This window comes from Triturus cristatus, chromosome 3_2 (assembly GCF_964204655.1).
Source record: "Triturus cristatus chromosome 3_2, aTriCri1.1, whole genome shotgun sequence".
NCBI classification, from domain to species: Eukaryota; Metazoa; Chordata; class Amphibia; order Caudata; family Salamandridae; genus Triturus; species Triturus cristatus.
The window spans coordinates 217,469,863-217,488,919 of NC_140584.1; the positions used below are offsets into that span (position 1 = coordinate 217,469,863).

Genomic DNA, 19,057 nt, shown 5'->3' on the forward strand with positions numbered 1-19,057 from the left:
GGTGAGGTGCTTCAATCTGCAAAGGTCCTACAATAGGCATGAGATGGGTTTACAAGTAGCCTTACCAGCAAATGGGAATGCTTCACTGTCAATTTAGCAAATGCATTCTATTTGATAGTCAAATATAGTCAAATACAGGCCGACACGAGTTACAAGGGAAGCAGAATGGATCCCAATTGCCCAACAAAATCAACTGAGACAGCTGAAAAAGTCCATAAACAGCACACTGAGACTGTAGAGGTACAAACCAGGGGATCCGATCCTCCAACCGTTATTGTGCCAACTGAGAAATAGGCTTAATAAGTTAAAATGGAACATTAATAGATACAGGGAAGAAGAGCTCTGGGCACAACTTCTCTACGACACCAAGGCCAAAAATAGCACACGTTTCTTGACAACGCTGAATAAAATAATGCTTCCATTTATTTCTGAAGAGATCTGGACATATTTCTTGACAGTTCACTTGAACCAGCAAGCTCAATGATAGATGTAATTATTTTCCAAAATCTTCAGAAAAACATCACTCTCTAAACAATCGTTAATCATCAGAATGCTGCTAGGCCATCTCATATTACTGCAATTAAGCACCATATCTTAAAAGGCATGCTAGAAGGGGCCATGGGCCTAACGGGATTCCACCAGCCCTCTTCAAGCAAGACACAAACTATTGAGAAGCAACTTTAGATCCTCTCTTTCAGGAAATTAGAAAACCTAGGGCAACTCCGGGACTCCTGGAAAGGCTCTGTCATTTCCCCAATCTATAAGAATGAAGATAAATCCCTACCAAAAAAATTACTGCCTTGTCGCCTTGCTTGACAATGAGGCAAAATATTTTGCCTGCACTTTAATAGATGAACTCCAGGCCTGGGCAGCAGAGCAGGCAATCATACCATTCAACCAAACTGGGTTTTCCAAGGCACAGGCACAATTACAAATATCCTAACCATGTCCCTGCTCATAAACATGGCAAGGTCATCCAAACAGGCATTTAAACTCTGCTTTATAGACTTCATGGTAGCATTTGACAACATAGACCGAGTTAGACTCTGGAAGAAATTGGCCCACTGAAAGGTTTCCGCAACCACTCCCGGACATGTTAATACTTCTCCTTACAGACAGCTGGGTGCATGTAAAAGTAGATGAGGGCACACACATTTCAAGATGAATTCCAACCACCGATGGGCTCAAACAAGGGTGTGTTCTCGCACCCCTCTGATTAATATGTATACAGCACATTTGACTCAGACCCTCAGCTCCTGCAACTCACATGCCCCCTAGCTAGGGGCAAGTCTTTATCCAGCTTACTATATGCGGACAATGTGGTTCTGCTTAGCCACATACAAGTGAGAATGCAACGCCTCCTTAAAATACTGTAGGCATATAGAGCGGACAACTTTCTCACAGTAAATTTAGAGAAAACTAAAATAATGAGCATAAAACATGGCAGGAAAAAACCTAAAGTCTGCAACACACTATAAATATTTAGGGGTAATAATCGATAATTGTGGTCAATTTGTCGGCCAGCTTGAATCGATTAAAATGAAAGGGCTGGCCTTAAAATAACACTGAGCAACCTAAAATCCAAACTGTCAGCTCCCAATGCACTCCCGACTTCTCCAGGTAGCACGATCCAAATATTACCTACCATTGCTTATGGAAGCGAATCCTGAGAGTAAGGGGCTCCAGAATCTTGGACAGCACCTAAGTCAAGGCCTACAGAATTATGTTTAACATACCAACTTATGCCTCTGGAGCACAGATCGGGCAGGAGTTCGGCCTCACCAAACAATAATTAGCAAGGCAGGGGGCTTATATAGCCTGCTCGCATAAGATCAGACATGCCATCCCGTACACTATAAATTATCTGCACTGGCAAGAGCTACAGCACAGGAGTACATCAACTGCTAGACATTTCCTTAGGAATTCCATGCAAACACTGAACTCTCCCAAGTTTGGGATGCTGCAACCAGGCATGCAGCCTTCTAGAAAGTGGAACAGAAGGCAATCAAAAGTCATTGATTAGTAGAAGAAAAGGCAGCATTCTCAGCCCCAAGCAATGCCTGGATGTCGATCAGCAGGTACAAATCACTTGGCCCACAGACCTAATTTTAGCTTGTGCTAGCCCAGGAATATAAAGGAAGAGCTTTTGAAATATTGGTTAGGCATACTTCTGTTTGCTTTACACCTTCCACTGTGGCTGAGGGGACAAACCTCAATGTGCTGCCACCTGCACAGCATTGGAATGAGGACATGCTGCACCTGCTTTACACCTGGACTAATCTGAGGAAGGAAAGGTCTTGCCTGCTTCAACCCCAGTTTAACTCCCATGAAGTCCACATGCAGAGACAGGCTGTGATAGCCTGCTTCAAATCAGAGGACCCGCAGTTAAACTGCAAGTTAGTAAACTTCCTGGCACTGGCACAAAACAAACCACCAAGTTCCAGCAGAGACATTGCCCCTGCAGCAACTTTGGCTGCCAATGCAACAAGCAACATTAACTTTTAAACCATCATTTTAAAAATCACCAACACTATGGATTGCTCCCTATCTCTCATGGTAAAAGTACAAAAGACACATGGCAGAAAAGCCTCCTTCCTGCAGATGGTTCACTGCATCTAGAGCTTTTTCAGGCCAGATATGAAGAAGAGTTAGGATATGGGCATGGCTTCCTGGGTACTTGGGAACTCACCTAGCTTAAGCTTGTCACAAGTCTATTTTACTTACTTTGTAACTTTTTATTTCAGCACGTCTATAGGATTATGTTTATGTAAATTCTAAATCCACATGTAAAAAGTTATATATATTTTACTAGGCCTTAAAAATATATTTTCATCTTTCTGTTTTAACTTGCACTGGTTTTAAATAACTATGCATCTTTAAAAAACTTGAAACTTGAGTAAGGTGATGCAGTGGTTTGCTCTGCGCCACCTTACTCATGATTTATAAGCCACTCATAGCCACGCAGGGTGGCTTTGCTTGGCTTCCTAAATTGAAATGAGAACCCTACATCAGACATGTACCACTTTAAATGGTGGAAATGTGAAGCAGGGCTCTCATAAATAAGCTCCTTGGTATATCCCTAGATAGTGTAGCAAGATCACTATCAAGTCAAATTAATCCCGAAATGGTCAGGGTTATGCAATGTGTCTTGGGCACCAGTTGAGGAGTGGACTGATTAATTATAACTTTGCACAATGCAGTAAAATAAATTAATAGTTGATGGTGGGTGTCGGTAATTTCCTGCCTTTCATGCCCCTCAAGAAAACACTACATGGTATTGTACTCAATACGTCCAAATTGCGTAAATATTGAGTGATCCATTTGATAATTTTTCAACAATGGATGCAAACTAAAACATGTACAAATGGACGACCAACACTGAAATGCATGTATAAACCATTGCTAATCTATGGCCATCTGAAATTATTGAAAGTTGGCATGCAGCAGTCCGCATATTTACACAATGTAGCACAAAAAGAAAGTAATAGGAGTTTGAACAAAAATAATTGTGTGTGTTGGTATAATATCCTGGTAAATTAGGTAAATGGAATGCTGTGCTTTCATAGATCGGACTCTTGCCACTGATGGGTGGTCTAATCTGTCCTTAGTGACCACTTCTTTTCATCCAGTGAAGTTTTCTGTACCATTAGTTCACACTCCAGCTGGAAACCCTTAGGATCTATGGGTGTGCACCTTCTTTTGTACCTAGTACTGCAGTGTGAAGACCACAACTGATTCAGTCTGCTAGATATCAGGGAACAGCCTCAAGTTCCTGCCTTTAACTTATAGATTTAATACAAAGTAATTCCAAGGTCCACCCAGTGAAGGTAATAATGTGCTACACTATCAAATTGATACTCTTCTGTGCTATATGCACCTTGTACCATGACCCCTTTGCCCCATCTACAACACAAATGGTTTCCCACAGAGGTTTCACTGTAAACACAAATTCTGCCAAGTTCTATTTGGGTCCACACCCCTCCGCACAACATTATATAAATGCTAAACCGGATAAAATCTAATACATGTAATTATTATCAGTGGAAAGATTTCAGTAATTGACTGTTTTTGTATAAATTCCTGAAACTGGTGAAAGGTGAATTATTTGATAAATTCTAGGAGGTCAGTCTTTGGAGATGGAAAGGCATGAAGCTATATTTAATAATTCAGACTTCAATTTAACATTCATAAACATACTTTGGGTTGGGACCATACTGATGGATATTTCATATATCTACTACCCCACTTGCCCTTTGTAAAAAAATATCCTATGCACCAGATACATCCTAACATCTGGATCTTTAAATAGGAAACATATACACTGTTTTCACATTAATTCATTTCCGGTCAAGGTCCCTGGAGTATAGTCCAGATCCGGAGTTTACCTGGAACACTAGAAGGTGAAAAACTCTTTAATCAAATCACTCAAGGCTATAATGGCATTTGATCTTGATCAGATAAGAACTATAACGATAAAATAATAAAACCCAAAGATTCTGCATTGTAAATGATTTTTTAAGATGCAGCATTGGAACGATGTTTAATTTTTAAAACATAAATGCTGGTGGCCAACAGTTTTTTTGAGATGCCACTGCCCACTTCTAGCAATGCCACTTCCTCCACTAGTACTCACCAATTGTACCACTGGTGTATGTCAAAGTAGTGTTGCAAAGGGGCCTATCTTTATCAAAAGGGATTTGGGGGTTTCCCCCAGGAAAAGTGTAAAACAAACTAGGAAAATGGGCCACAATTAGGTACACAATTAGAGCGCGGTGGATCACTCAATTCTTTTGCACTGGAATCACTGTACCTGCTGCACTAGTGATAGCCAAGCCTCTTCTTTTGTATGTTAAGGATTCCTGAAGTGCAATAGTGCAATCGCAAGTGTTATTAGATGAGACTCACAGGAGCGTGTTATAGCATGTTCAGGTAAATGCTTAGCCATAGCAGAACTGTGGCATAACAGAAAGATGTAAGCAGACATAATGTGACTTTCGCAGATCTCTCAAGTAGAAGATGTTGCCATGTCATATTTGTAGCTTCACATAGTTTGTATTCTATTACCCCAGGAGCAGCCAGTGCAGGTAAGAGCATTGGGGCTGGTTGGGGGGGTTTCGACAGACGACCACGAGGGAAAATTAAATAAATAATGAATTTTTCCTCGTCGCCATCTGTCGAAATCCCTCACTCCACCCGGCCCCACCGCACTTACTTTCATGGGCCGTGGCTGCTCTTACCCCTTTGTCTATCTTCCTTGTCCAAGCTCTACCCACGTGGAGTGGCCCCAACCGCAGACAGATACCCGTTATGTTCAGTCTGCCTCCTTCAGGACATTGATACCTTGTTGCAGTGAGTAGCTAGTATTTAAGTTAAAAAGTAGTGGTTTAATTGTATGTGAAATGCTCTGAAAACTCACATGTAAATCTGCTACACTTGAGCAGGCAGCAGGAATGAGTTGCTGTGGCAGGGATTGTTTTCCCTACTCAGGTGATCTAGCTTGGGCGGGGAGATGAATAACGTCCCTGCAGTGTCTTATTGTATCTCTGCTATTAAGTATTCCTTGTTTCTTCTGGCACTTGAATAGGAGTGTGCATGCAGGAGGGTTGAGTGCACTGTGTTGATTTTAGCACTGATTCTTGATTCACAAGATGTGAACCAGGTAGGTAACATATGAAAAGAGTAACAACTGCAGCAGCGAGGTTGGTAGCCTGGTGTTAACACCATGGAAGAGAAGATGTGTGTAGGGTAGGGGTCACCAACCTTTTCTTTAGTAAGAGCTACTTCTGAACACTGACAATTATTGTGAGCTACTGAAGGCTAAGCAACTTGATTATTGTTACCAGACACCCCCTCGTCCAGCTTCATTGACCTTAAGCCTAATGTCCAATAAGCTAGATACTATGGTTTGAACAAAATACTTTGCCTACGGTCACTATGACAGGGCTTCAATGTGTGTCAGCGCGAGCGGAGTCCTTGGGGATGTATGAACATGTGTGCGTATAATTAGGATACATGTATGTTGAGGGTGACTGAGAGCCTGTGTTGTATGTACTTATGAGACAGGACATACCTTTTGCCATATTTGTCACCGTTACATGTATAAAACAAACATTCAAGCATTTTTTAAATGGGACACATTTATAGTGCAGAAAAATGTTCAGCAAAACTGTTCATAATATAGATCATTTTTTGGAAATTTAAATGTCTCCTGCTTAAAATAATGGCTGTATTTTTCAGTTATAAATATGCAGGGTCTACCAGTTACTGGCAGCAAGATGCCTGCTTTGTATAAAGGTGACACTTTGAAATGGAAGAACATTAAACTGAAGAGCTAACTTTATGTTTACATGGATTGCATAATACTGATTATTTAAAGATTCCCCATTTCCAAGTGTCACATTTACAAACAGCTGGCATCTTGCTTTGAGTGACCTATTGACATGGTGCCATATTTATAACAGAAAAACAGCCATTTGTTTGATGGGAGGAATTTAAAGTGAATAAATATGCTTCATAAAACATTAAGGTGTATTTGGCTTAATTGAAAGTGTAGAAAATATTTAGAGTTAGTAGTTCATAGAAATATTTTTCTCCACTTTAAATTTCTTCCATTTCAAACAAACACTTTGAAATGGAAGAAAATTCAAATGAAGAGATAACTTATTCATTAACGTAACTTTTAATTTAGATTTTCTCTCATTTAAAAGCATTCAGAAACATACTGTTGATCTCACATTCCAATATTGAGTTGACAAGGACTTTTATTTAAGAGTTAACTCCCTCAGTACTTCAGTTCTTCACTTCTGTGCTCCAGCCTCGGTCCTGAATGTGACTGAGCACTGCTCATTATCAGGTCCTGCTATCTGCAGACTGATGATAATAATGTAAAATAACACAGCCTGCACTTAACTTTAAAAGGAAAATGTATGCTGTGCTTATTTAAAAATGAACTCAAGGTTCTGAGCTACTCTGAGAGCTACTGTTAGCTCGCAATCGACTGGTTGGTGAAACGTAGGTAGAGGAATGTCACAATGTCCCCAGTGACCCTGAGAAGTATGAGAAGTGGGACATTATATCTACATCTACAGCTGCTTTTCAGGTCATGATTTCCAGTGCTGTGTCAGCAGACCTGAATAACCTGTGACAACAAGGTCATTATTTTCCCCTGAAACATATGACAACCAGCACCCTGTGCAAAGAGGGAAATATATACAAGGAGCACAATTACTCCTTATACAAGTAAAGGCAGTCTTACAATTTCAAGTTACTTCACAATACGATAGATGACCTTCCATTTCATAATGTCATCCAAAACCTTTGTGTTGCAGGAATTGAAAGATATGGACAAATTGAACCTCAGTTCTATAAAGTTTAGCCTGTTAATCCTCTATGGCTTCAAGCAAAACTGTTTTCACAGACTCTGCAGGAAACAAGTTGGAGAGATCGCAAAATATTTCCTGTAAAGCACCTAATTTTGCAATGAGGACTGGAATATATGTGGCATGTGCTGCCCAATTGTTTTTTAATAATTTCCAGTCTTTATTCAACAGTCTGAAAGCCTACCTCCATTTTGGGCCACATGGAATGGTTGACCTACTTCTTGTCACCTATAATCATTCTGATCCTTTGCTCCATCTGTTGGTGCATTATAGCAAGTGGAGGAATTCTTTTGATGAAACTTTGGAATCTAGATATTGATGAAGAGCTCTAGCATATCATCTACTTTGGGACAAATGTTTTTGGACCTAAATCCAATGAATGTTTTAAAAAATCAGCTAAGGAGGATGATTATTCAAACTTGTTCAGCCACATGTTCGAAACAATCCTTTTGTCTAGAGATGCTGAAGCTAAGAAATCCTGGTGGATGTCTCCCCTTTCGAGGCAGGGCTGGGATATTGCACATGCTAAAACATTGTGTCTCCACTCTCCATCCCACCCAGAAACAGCCCTCAACAGCATGACTATCACTGCCCTAAGGTGGGAGGAAGTATAAATGCTTTCTTAAGAAAATGGAAAGAAACGATACAAACTAAAAGGCTATTGTCCATTATCCAAGATGGCTATCTTATAAAATGCAAGGAACTTGCCCTGAACCACTGCTCTCTCCAAGCAGAAATCAAGAAGAACTCTCTTCTTTAAGATATAAAATACCTACTACACACATATGCAATAATTCCTGTCCCTCATTCTCAGAGACATTTTGGAACTTATTCTATCCTATTTCTGGCACCAAACGTGGATGGGAGGGTGCATCCATTCTATAAGTACAGACAATATACAGTTAGGTCCTCTGTACTCTGTTCAAGATGGTGATTTTACAATCTGTGATACCTTGATGGTGCCCTGTGATTGTCATCAGCTAAAACATCTACTGCCTCAAATTGTGGCTTATTGATCTCCGGAAACAAAAAGCTATGAAAATATAGTTCTGAAAGGAATCTCAATAGCTACAGTGGTGGCTGGATCAAAAAAGTCTACCAAAAGCAGTTCTGTAGACTTTCCCAAAGTATCATATTGAATAAAGATGCAAGTTATTAGGGATGGGGGGGGCAACATTGGGCAGATTAGAATTGCATGGCAGTTGGTCTCAATCAGAAAATCTGCAATCATCAAATTGGAATGAGTTTTTAATGATTCTAAAATCTCTAATGTGTTTTTCTCTTAAAGTGGTAGGAAATCTGTGATTGCACGGACAGTCAATCAGGTAGCTCACAGGTATGTAGTTTTTCAGGGGGATATGAAAAACAAGCCCTTAGTGCAAAAAGTCACAGTGATATTGAAAGCTGCTTTTGATCCTTATTGACTGTGGTTCTTAGCTGTCATGCTAATGGCAGTAGTGCCTCGTTTTTGCCTTCTCCTATCCCCATCTTCTCTCAGAGGTAGGATAAACTGCCAAGAATTAAGTTGCAAAATAAAAGTGTGCAAAACATTATTGAATGTGTTTATATTCTTAGTGCCTGCAAAAAATAAGACCTACATTATATCCTCAAATATTTAGAACTAGTATGAAGAAGATGGACAATGGAGTAATGACCCTATTACTTGCTTGAACTGTATTACTTTTAGCCCTTAAATTCTCCTATTTTGCTTGGTATTTGAAGGTCAGCCATGGAAAGGAGGAGAAAGAATGTGGGTACGGGTCCATTAAACAGTGTCTGCCTTGGGGGTAAAGGCCAACCCATGAGGTTAGGACTGTGATGAAAAAGACTAGGACTCAGGGCAATAAATATTACTGGTATGTAGCAGCACCATTACTCTACGAGAGCACAATTGAATTTAACACTGAATTCATGTCACACCAACAAACATTACTACATCAAATGTTTACTTGAGCCTTTGTGGTTTCCTATATAAAGGAAACAAGAAATCAAGTAGCCCTTGTTTACAAATATCACACCAATAAGGAACATGCCATAGCATTATTTTTCTTGCATCAGGTAGCTAAATATTTGCCTTATGAAACAGAGAGAATAAAATGTGAGAAACTCTAAAAATATAAGTGGCTTGAACAAAATATACAAGCTGTGTTCTAAAAGGTATTTTAATCTTCATTTCAGAGAAGAGAATTACCAGGCAAGGTGAGAAGAAAAAAACGAGGCAACTCTCATAAAGTTGAACTTTTCATTAATTTGTCAGATGGCAACCACCATGGCAAGTTCACTGCGAAGCTTATTATCAGATGAAGTCTGTTATGCTGAATCATACCAAGTGTTCCATGACAAATCAACTGCACATGAGTGCATGCAGGAATTTATTTCAAAGGAGTTGCCAAACATAATTTCAGGGTAAGTTATTCTGTCTATTCATTATATATTGCTGCCACTGGGAAGTTATAGTTAGGAAAGCATTTCCATGGGAAATGCCTTTTGCATTTTGTTAATAACTTTAGTGCCATTTGAAGAATTTGCACAAAACTTTCTAAAACATCTTGATCCGGTTTTTGTGTGGAAAGTTTCATGGTGATCCATCAAGCAGGGGCAGAGAAAAAAAGGTGGCTTCAAAATGCAAAATCCTCATGCATTTTCCAAAGACTTCCTTAGCAAGCACTAACACAAAAACTGCTGAACTGAATTACACCAAATTTTGGAGGCTGCTTGACATTGGCTCAAAGATTGCGCTTTATCTGATTTTTTGTAAATCTGCTAAGTTGTTTTTGAGAAATGTAAGGTTACAAAACATGTGTATATCTTGAAAGTTGGATTTTCTGGGCTCTCGCAAAAGTCCAGCAGGAGTGCAAATTCAAAAATCGAACCATATGATTGAACGAGAGGCCTTGTTTTCCCATCAGGAATCTTGAGATGTTCCTGTGAGTTCCACAGGACTGAGACCTCTCATTGACTGGCTGTAAGAGGTTTTTAAATGAAATGGCTACCTCTGCACTTGAGCACAAAGCTTCAGGAAAGATTGACACAGAGAAGAAGGAGAAATATTTGAAGCACAAGCAGTGTGAGATACCTAATTTTGCGCAGAACTGTGGGGCCGAGAACAGATTTGTGAGTACTCCTATCATACCTTTTAGAGTAGACCTAAACTTAAAATTGATAAGAGTCCTAAATAAACTAAAACCATTACTGTTCTGCAAACGGATCTGAGTTGCTCCATATCTAAAACAGTATAGGGATTGCCTGAATGATATCTTAAACTCACTGACAGCGTTGAAATCACCTTGGCTCTAGTTTGTCAAGATATTCCTTGAAGATTTGGAGCTAAGTGAACTGTGGTTGGACATGGGAAGTATCAATCTGTCTTCAAGTAAGCTCATGAATTTGCTCCACTGGTAATTTGAATGGGGAAAATTGCACTGCTGTCCCGATTTAGGGAGATTAACCCTGCAGTTCTTGCAATTCAAACCCGCTCCCAGTTTTGAAGTTTTTTCTATCACATTAATCTCCCTTTGTAAGGTAATTTCTTGTTCACTTTAGATTGGGTACATTGCCACTTGCCAAGACAAATGGAAGCGCTACCCCCATGGGCAAGCCAATTGCAGGGCATGTGGTGTTGCTCCCAAAACTGAGGCCCATTGTCTTTTATTTTGCAAGAAGTATAAAAGACAGAAGAAATTCTGGGTCCTACACCTTTTTAGGCAACTGGGAGATAGATAATACAAAATGGCCCTGATGATCTGCAATTTGAATACCAGCCTCTGCGTCCTAATCGCTGATGCAAAATTCTTGAAAGCAGTTTGGCCTCTAAGAAGGTGAAAATCAACACATGAAATCAAAGTGTTCTGCCAAATATCCTGGTGGGCCTTATTTGAGTAGCTTTGTCTGATATGCTCGAGCCTACTATTTCTAACCCAGTACTGTATTAGAAATTTGGCTCTGTTTTTTACTAAGCATGCACTTTATCTCGATAATCATTGCATGAAACATTGCAATAGGATCCTGGCCCCAATACGGATCTAGTAAAGTGGGGAATGCTGGGGTTCAGAATGCTGTAGTGCAGTATGGATGCCTAACATATGCCCCCCCATTTTGAGGCCAATCAAATATCTAATAACCCCAGGTAGTTGGTGCAAAGCACCTTGCCTTATAATGTTTCCTGCATAATAGTTTGTGCATAATGGGTGACCATTTTTTAATGGCTTTTTTTACATGTTTTAATTATACTGTTAACAGAAACATTTGAGGGGATTTCATAATGGGCCTCCCAAATCTGTATATGATAAAGTGTGGAATACCCCTCTGAGGGAACTCTGGGATTAGATTGTTGGAGCCCACTAGGGAAATGGTTAAGTTCACGTTTAGAATTAGGTTTGAACGTTTTGGAATAACATGGCAGACCAGGATAGGCTGTTATCTGAGATGCGATGGCACCTGTGTGATCAACCATTTTTATCTTTTATTCTAGCCATGATGCTTGTATGTATATTCATCTTTATTGAAATGAATTGCACTTTTTAGATATATTGTATTTGTATGTGACTTTCGAGGACTTCGGCCAAAATAAAGTACTTTTTTTTACTTTGACTTTAAAATGGCTGCCATGACAGTTTATTAGAAAATATTGCTGATGTTGTGTGGATGAAGTGAAAAAGGCATATAACCAGTTAGGAAAAAGGCATCTTGTCCCTATGGTAATTGAGAGGCGGTCTGTAAGGCATAATCACTGTGATGAAAAAAAGTGGAACTCCTTTTAAAAAAATGTTGCAATCCTGCGGGACACTCGGGGGATCGCAAACATTTATGGGGGGTAGATAACATCTCTTTCCACTGTACTATGGACATCTGTTGCCCTAGGGAGGAGTCTTACTATGGAGGTAGTTCATCATTACCCCTACAATGCATATTTCTCACACTGCAGAATAGTCTGAGCAGAGAGGCCTGTCCTTTTCCGTACTTTACTATGGATGCTTGCCTTCCTGTGAAGGGATGCTAGTGGAGATTCTAGTCCCTCCCCACACCCTACTACGTATACCCATCACCCTGAAGCTACCCATCAATGGACAGGTCAGTCCCTCTCAATAACATACTATGCACACCCTTCATTCAAGAGAGAGGTCACAGCAGAGAGTGTAGTCCTTCCCCACACCCTACTACATCTACCCATCACCCTGAAGTTAGCCATCAATGGAGAGATCAGTCCCTTTTCATACCCTACTTTGCACACCCGTCATCCAAGAAAGATATCACAGCGGAGAGGCCGTTTCCTCCCCAGATCGTACTATAAATGCCTTTCACCCTGGGCACATGTCTCAGTGGAGAGGGCACTCATTTGTCACAACCTATCATGCACACTTTCAACCAGGGGCAAGGTTTCAGGGGGGAGAGGGTAGTTGCAACCCATAGCCTAGTACAGACATCTGTTAACCTGGTGAGAGGTCTCAGCAGGAAGGCCACTGCCTTCCCATATTGTACTACGCAAGCCCATAACCTTGGGTATAGGTCTTAGAGGATTAAATATTTTGCTGATAATTTTGTAGTTGCTATTGTATGAATTGATATTTTTGACAATATACGTTTATTTAAAAGCAACAATATTTTTGTTTTCAAAATATGTAAAAATTGATATTTCTAACTACAATATGTGTGTTCTTGATGTTTGTGTTTTTTATAGTTAAGTATACAGTGGCAATATTTTTGTTGATATTAAATTCTGGATATTTTTGTGTTTTGATATTTTATGGATCAATATTATGTAAGTTATCCACTCAGTGAGCCTAAATCAAGCTTTTGAGCTCTTTGCAACCGTAAACGGACCCGTTTGCACGGAGACCGTGTCACCCACCCTAAAAATCAATGTGAAGCACCATCAGTCCAACTCTTCACACTGCAGCATTGACCGCTCACAGGAGAACGCCAATGCAAAACTCCAGCTTGCCCATCCATAATGCCCAGCCTGCTCTTGGTACCATTCCAACTAGGGGTGGGCGGAATTTGCATAGTAGCGCTACTCAAAGCTCTGCGAAATAGTAAAAAATCTCCATGAGCATGCAAAAGTTCCGTGAACATGCGGAATTGCTTGTTCCGCCCGTTCGCGATGCTTTTTTCTTGTTCGCGAATGCTATTTGCGTGCTCGGGGAGAAATATCTCGCGAACATACATTTTGAAAGTGCGGACAAGCTAAAAATTCCACGAAGTCGCGGATCGCAGAACTTTTTACAATTCCGCGTTCTTCGCGGAATGCCATAATTACCCAAATTCCGCAAATTACGCAAGCAGAACGGAATTTACCACCCAGGCCTATTTCCAACAGCCTCCTGCGACAATCTCCTTGCTCCTGGCAGCCCTCTCCAACACAAACAGGACTCTTGGCACAAAATCTGAGAAGGTAAACCTTCAATGGGACTAACCTGGGACTGTATCCAACCTGCGGTCCATCGCGGTTGGCCTGAACTTTTGAATTTTACCTGGTTTAGTGCTACCAGATTGGCGCTTTGTGCTTTTTGCCACTATATTCACTTTATACTTTAAAAATTTATATTTTTTTCATTGGATTTATGTTGTGTTGGATTTGTTTTATTTATTCAATTCAGCTCTACTCTTTTAACCTGGTGTGGGATACTTTTTCTGTGGCATTTTCACTGTGTTGCTGTTTGAGGATTTTGCACAAATACTTTACACATTACCTCTAAGTTGAATTGAAACTTTATTCGGTAAGAAAATTACATACCATAAAAGTGTTTACACATAAAAAATACATTAGTAATTTGTACACATGTCATTTTTACAGGATTGATTTGTTTGGCCTAAACAAGTGGAAATAAGTGCAAAATGGCAAGAGCGAATTAAAAAGGATAATGTAACATTAATTTAAAAATGGTAAGATAATTTAAGAAAATTAGGGCAATGTATGACAGAGCAAAAACAAACCCCCCGGTGGCAGTTTTAGGATGCATAGGGGGGCTAATCCCAATTCATCGTAGGGTATGTTTAAGTGGTTCGCAGAGAGCGTCTGTCAGTGTGTTATGTCGTACACAGAATTTTAAAAACATTGCCATATTTTTTGCCAGTGAATCTGTTTCTAACAGTTGGAGGGCCATAAAAGCTGTCCGGCACTGAATTAGGCCCAAATGTTTCAGGAAGGGGATCAAGTATAGCTTTCTTGGCTCAACATAAAATTTGCAAAACATTATCACATGAATGGTTGTTTGGGGGGAAAGATCGTCACAAAGGCACGGCATCAGTTGGGTACTCCAGTCGTTTTGCCCAGGGAAAGTAATTAGACGATGGAATATATTCAGTCGCATTCTGGTGAGTAAAAATTTCTCATAATTACTCAGGTTGGAATTCAGATATGGCTCAATTTGATCTGTTATCTGTATTGAGAAGAACAGTTGGGCAGAGTTTTTATTTAATTCAAGAGCCAGGCGCAGATCAGTTAAATGGGTTAAACAAATGTCTCGCAGCCTTTTTCTGGGGATTAATGTGTTATTTTGGGGGTTTAAAAAGAGATGCTCAAGTTCTAGGTCCATTAAAAACTTTTTGACGTAAGCAAGCCAAGTGATTGATGATCCGTGCGCCAAGTTCTTGCAATCATTAATGAGTTCCTGGGTAAGTTTTAGTTCTGGTGTCGTCCAGATACGATGCCATAGAAGAATAGGCTGCATGCGTATCACGTCCATAATGTATGGAAGGCCCAGTTCACTGTGAATGTTAAAGGTTGAGGTGGACGATGGGACTCCCAGCAGGAATTTCAAAAAGGAATTTTCTGTCTTTTGAAGTGAAGTGACGTGTGCATTTCCCCAAATCCCGGCCCCGTAGATAGCTGTGCTAAGGCATTTTGAGTTATAAATATCTAACATTTCCTTTGATGCTCTTTTACCCAGCCTCCGAGCAAACGCTTTCAGGGCCGTTGTTGCTTTTAAAAACTGCAAATTTCTGCTCTCTATTGCACTTTTCCAGGTAGATTAATTATCTATCACGACTCCTAAGTAGGGATAGGTGGTAGTGTCCTCTATTTTGGTGTCGTGTAGATAGATGTTTTTCTTGTTACGTAGGTGTTTCCCTGATGCCATCACAAAAGTTTTTTTGGTGTTAATGTTTAGATCCAGTTGTTTCATAAAATCCGTATATCTGATCAGGGCCCGTTGTAACTCAAGGGGGGTGCGGGCGAGTATGACTGCGTCGTCCGCATATAAGAGTGCGGGGATTGGGCGTTGTTTAATGTGTGGCTGGTCCTGACTGCCTTTTAGCAAGGCTGCTTCTAGTCCATTAGTGTAAATGTTGAAAAGAAAGGGAGCCAGGACACAGCCTTGCCTTACTCCCAGTTCAATTGCAAAGGATGATGTTAGCTGCCCCCCGATGCCATATCTTACTCTAGTAGTGGTATTCGAGTAGATTTCCCTTATGTAGTTCACCAGGTTGAAGTCAATGCCCAGTTGCATCATTACGGTCCAGAGCTTGGTGTGATCTACGCAGTCAAAGGCTGCGGATAGGTCAACGTATGCCATGTAAACACTGCCACCCTTTACATGGACATACTTCCCTCTCAAGAGTGTAAGGTTGAGGACCTGCTCTATAGTGCCTCTACCTTCCCTAAACCCGAACTGAAGGTCGGATAGGGTATTGTTTGATTCGGCCCAATTTTGTAAACGTGCTAAGAGGATTCTACCTACTACTTTGCCGAAAGAATCCAATAATGAAATTGGTCTATAGCACGTGGGGTTGTTCCTGTTTCCCTTTTTAAATATGGGCACTAAGATCGAATCAGACCAGGAGGTTGGTAGTCCTACATAACCCAATGCGTCTAGGACGTTTAGTAGCAGGGGGGCCCAGAGGTCGATGTTTGATTTGTATAGGTCCATGGGGACCGCGTCGGGACCCGGGGCCTTTCCTGATCTGCTAGCATTCAGGGCTTGCTCAACCTCTGCAAGCTCGAAGTTCATGTTTGGAGGGATGGTTCGGGGTGTGGATGCATAATGATTGTGTGTTTGGAGCCCGTCCAATTTTGAGAAAATTTTTGAAAAATGGGTGACCCACTCTTGTTCTGAGATGGTAGTCTCAAGTGTGCCACTTGCTTTCGGTCCTGACAGAAAAGAAGAATTTACAATCTCCCAGAATGTTACCGAGTCTTTATTTTGGCAGCTGCTATGTAAAGCGGTCCAGTGTTCTTCTTTAAGTTCTCTTTTCCTGGAAGCTACTGCCTTATTATAATTTTGTCTGGCAGTTAAAATATCGGAAATATTTCTTGGGGATTTTTTAAGGGCAATCTTGAGGGTTTTGTGGGCTCTGGAGCATACTGAGTTAAACCACCTGAACTTGGGTTTATCCTGAGGTGTTTTCTGTGCCCGGGGTTGGACTGTCAGGGCATTCTTGACCTGTAATGTTATTAGGTCGTAGTTAGCCACAATCTCTTCGGGGTTGGTTGTCTCCGTTAAACAGGCTTCAAAAGCAGGGCGGGCTGCGTTAATTATAGTTTCAAGGATGGCGGTGGGGTTGATTTTTGACCATTTCAGTGCATAACCATTTGGACGAGGCATAGAGATGGATTCTGCACGGAGTAGTGTTTCTGGGTTTCTTTTTGGGGCAGTGGTTTGGATTGTGACTGTCAGTGGAAAGTGATCACTGAATGCACTATCATGGGTATGGACGTCAGTAATCAAGTTGGGGAGGATGTTCCCTACTAAGATGAAGTCGATGCAAGAGGATAGGCCTCTGCCGTTGAAAGTTGGGGCAAAAGGAGTTATAGGAGTGGTGAATTCATTTGCAAAGGCCAGTTGTAAATGGATCATGTTCTCATTCAAGACAGACCCGTTTTGAGAATGTGAGAAATGAGGAATATTGTTTTGTGTGTGGTCCAGGTAGCCACAGTTACCGTTTGGGGCGTTCTTGCATGGTGCTGAGTTAAAGTCTCCCCCCCAGATTATTATTGGTTCCCTGCCTTTAGTAGAGGTTAATTGTTTTTGTAAGGAGACACGGATTTCTTTTATGACCCCTGCGAATCTATCTTCCGGGAGATTGTTATAGAAATTAACAATTAAGATAGGTGGCATTCTACTTATAGTGATGCGTATAATCTGGTATTGTGGTTCGGCTTTAAGGGTATGGGCCTCCAAGGTTGGTACTAAGTTTGTGACATATATTGTTAATCCACCCTTTGCTCTACCCGATGTAGAGGGGAGTGCTGGGCTGAAAAAAGTCTTGTAGCCATTTATATGTAAAGGGGTTATTGACCAAGTCTCCTGAAGAGCGATAATTTCAGATTCTTTAATGAATTTTATCCATTCTTCGTTTTGGGTCTTTGAGCGAAGGCCTGATATATTCCAAAAAGTTATTTTTAAGGGTGAGTTTGTTTTCTTGCGTTTAGGGTTTGTTCTGCGAATGTTTTGATTATGTGCAATAGGATCCATATTGGTACTGGTGTCACCCTCCCTGTGAGGTGTAACTGTCAGGGGGGAAATAATTTCGGGACTGTTGATCTGTTCAGCGTTGGGTATGATCCCTTGTTGATTTGTGAATGTTGAATGAGTTGAGGAGGGGAAAAACTGTTGTTTCCTTAGGTGTGGCTCGGATTGGACAGTTGGTAGAGAAAGAAAGGGGATGGTAGTCGGAATTTCAGGATTGCTCATTGATGTTAACTGTCAGTCTACCTCTTCTAATGTATTGAGCTGTTCAAATCGGTTTTGGGTGAGGATGCACCCATTCCCGTTGTGAGCATTTATTTGCTCGCTGTGATAGAAATAGTCAAGTGACACCATATTGATATGGTTGATTTCATGTATTATTGTCCTATTGATTCTAAGTAAGGAGCGGACTAAGCCTGGTGATCTGAAATTTACGACTATGCAGTCTCCAGGGCTTTTTTTGGTAGAGTCACCGATCCAGCCCACTCTCCTCACCATCAAGATCTGATTTGTGTGTCTTGGGTGGAAGTAGGTGTTTTTAGTGAGCCAGTGGGTGACCTTGTTCCTTAACGAGGCCCATGATTCAGTGGATTCTTTTTGTAGAAAAGGGACGTTTGTCAGGACCAAAACGTATGGCCGGGCAGCTGGTGGTAAGTGTAAATGATCGTTGTTAGGGATAGTAGTACGGTCTGCCCTATTGTTTTAGCTTAGAGCTACGTTAGAACTCGGAGATGGATCAGGTTCAGTGTTTGGTCTTGAAGTTCCCTTTGTTACATGGGTCTTCATCAGTCCAGTTGTCGAATGGAAAGTAGGGGTGGTTACACTGGGATTGTTGGGGTGGTTAATTGAAGGTAGTGGGTTCCGGTTTGGTTGTGGATTGGGGTGACTGGTTACCAGCGATGTATTAGTCGAGTTTTGTTTGGTTATGGCATCGACTACCGTTTTAGTCAGTTGGACAAATTTATCTTCAAATACCGAAGAAAGTAAGGAGATCATTTCCCCAAGTTTAGTTCCGATGTCCTGACTAACAGCTAACTGTAGTGTCTTTACACTACTTTCCACTGATAACTTAATTGTCTCGCCAAGAGTAAATAATTGGTCTTGAGGGGATGGGTTGATTTCCTCTGTTTGTATGCCTATATCACTGGTGGTTGGAGTTGGTGAGGACTTTCCCCCTTTGCAAGACTGGCCTTTTTTATGTGTCCCCTTCCCCGGTACTCGTTTTGGTTTTACCTTTCCCTCGTGTTAAGGGGCCCTTTGATTGTAATGCGT

The 19,057-nt window shown here is 40.9% G+C and overlaps 1 protein-coding gene across 4 annotated transcripts in view; it reads left to right on the forward strand.

Annotated features, from left to right (window-relative positions):
• The window catches only part of LOC146857044 (histamine N-methyltransferase A-like), a 504,499-nt gene that overhangs the window by 104,859 nt on the left and 380,583 nt on the right, over window positions 1-19,057 (forward strand). For all 4 annotated transcript variants that reach the window (XM_085647538.1, XM_085647541.1, XM_085647540.1 and 1 more), the window contains one exon: window positions 9,558-9,785. In XM_085647538.1, the coding sequence (XP_085503664.1) occupies window positions 9,637-9,785 (149 nt within the window). In that variant the 5' untranslated portion in view covers window positions 9,558-9,636. The remainder of the gene's footprint in view (window positions 1-9,557; window positions 9,786-19,057) is intronic.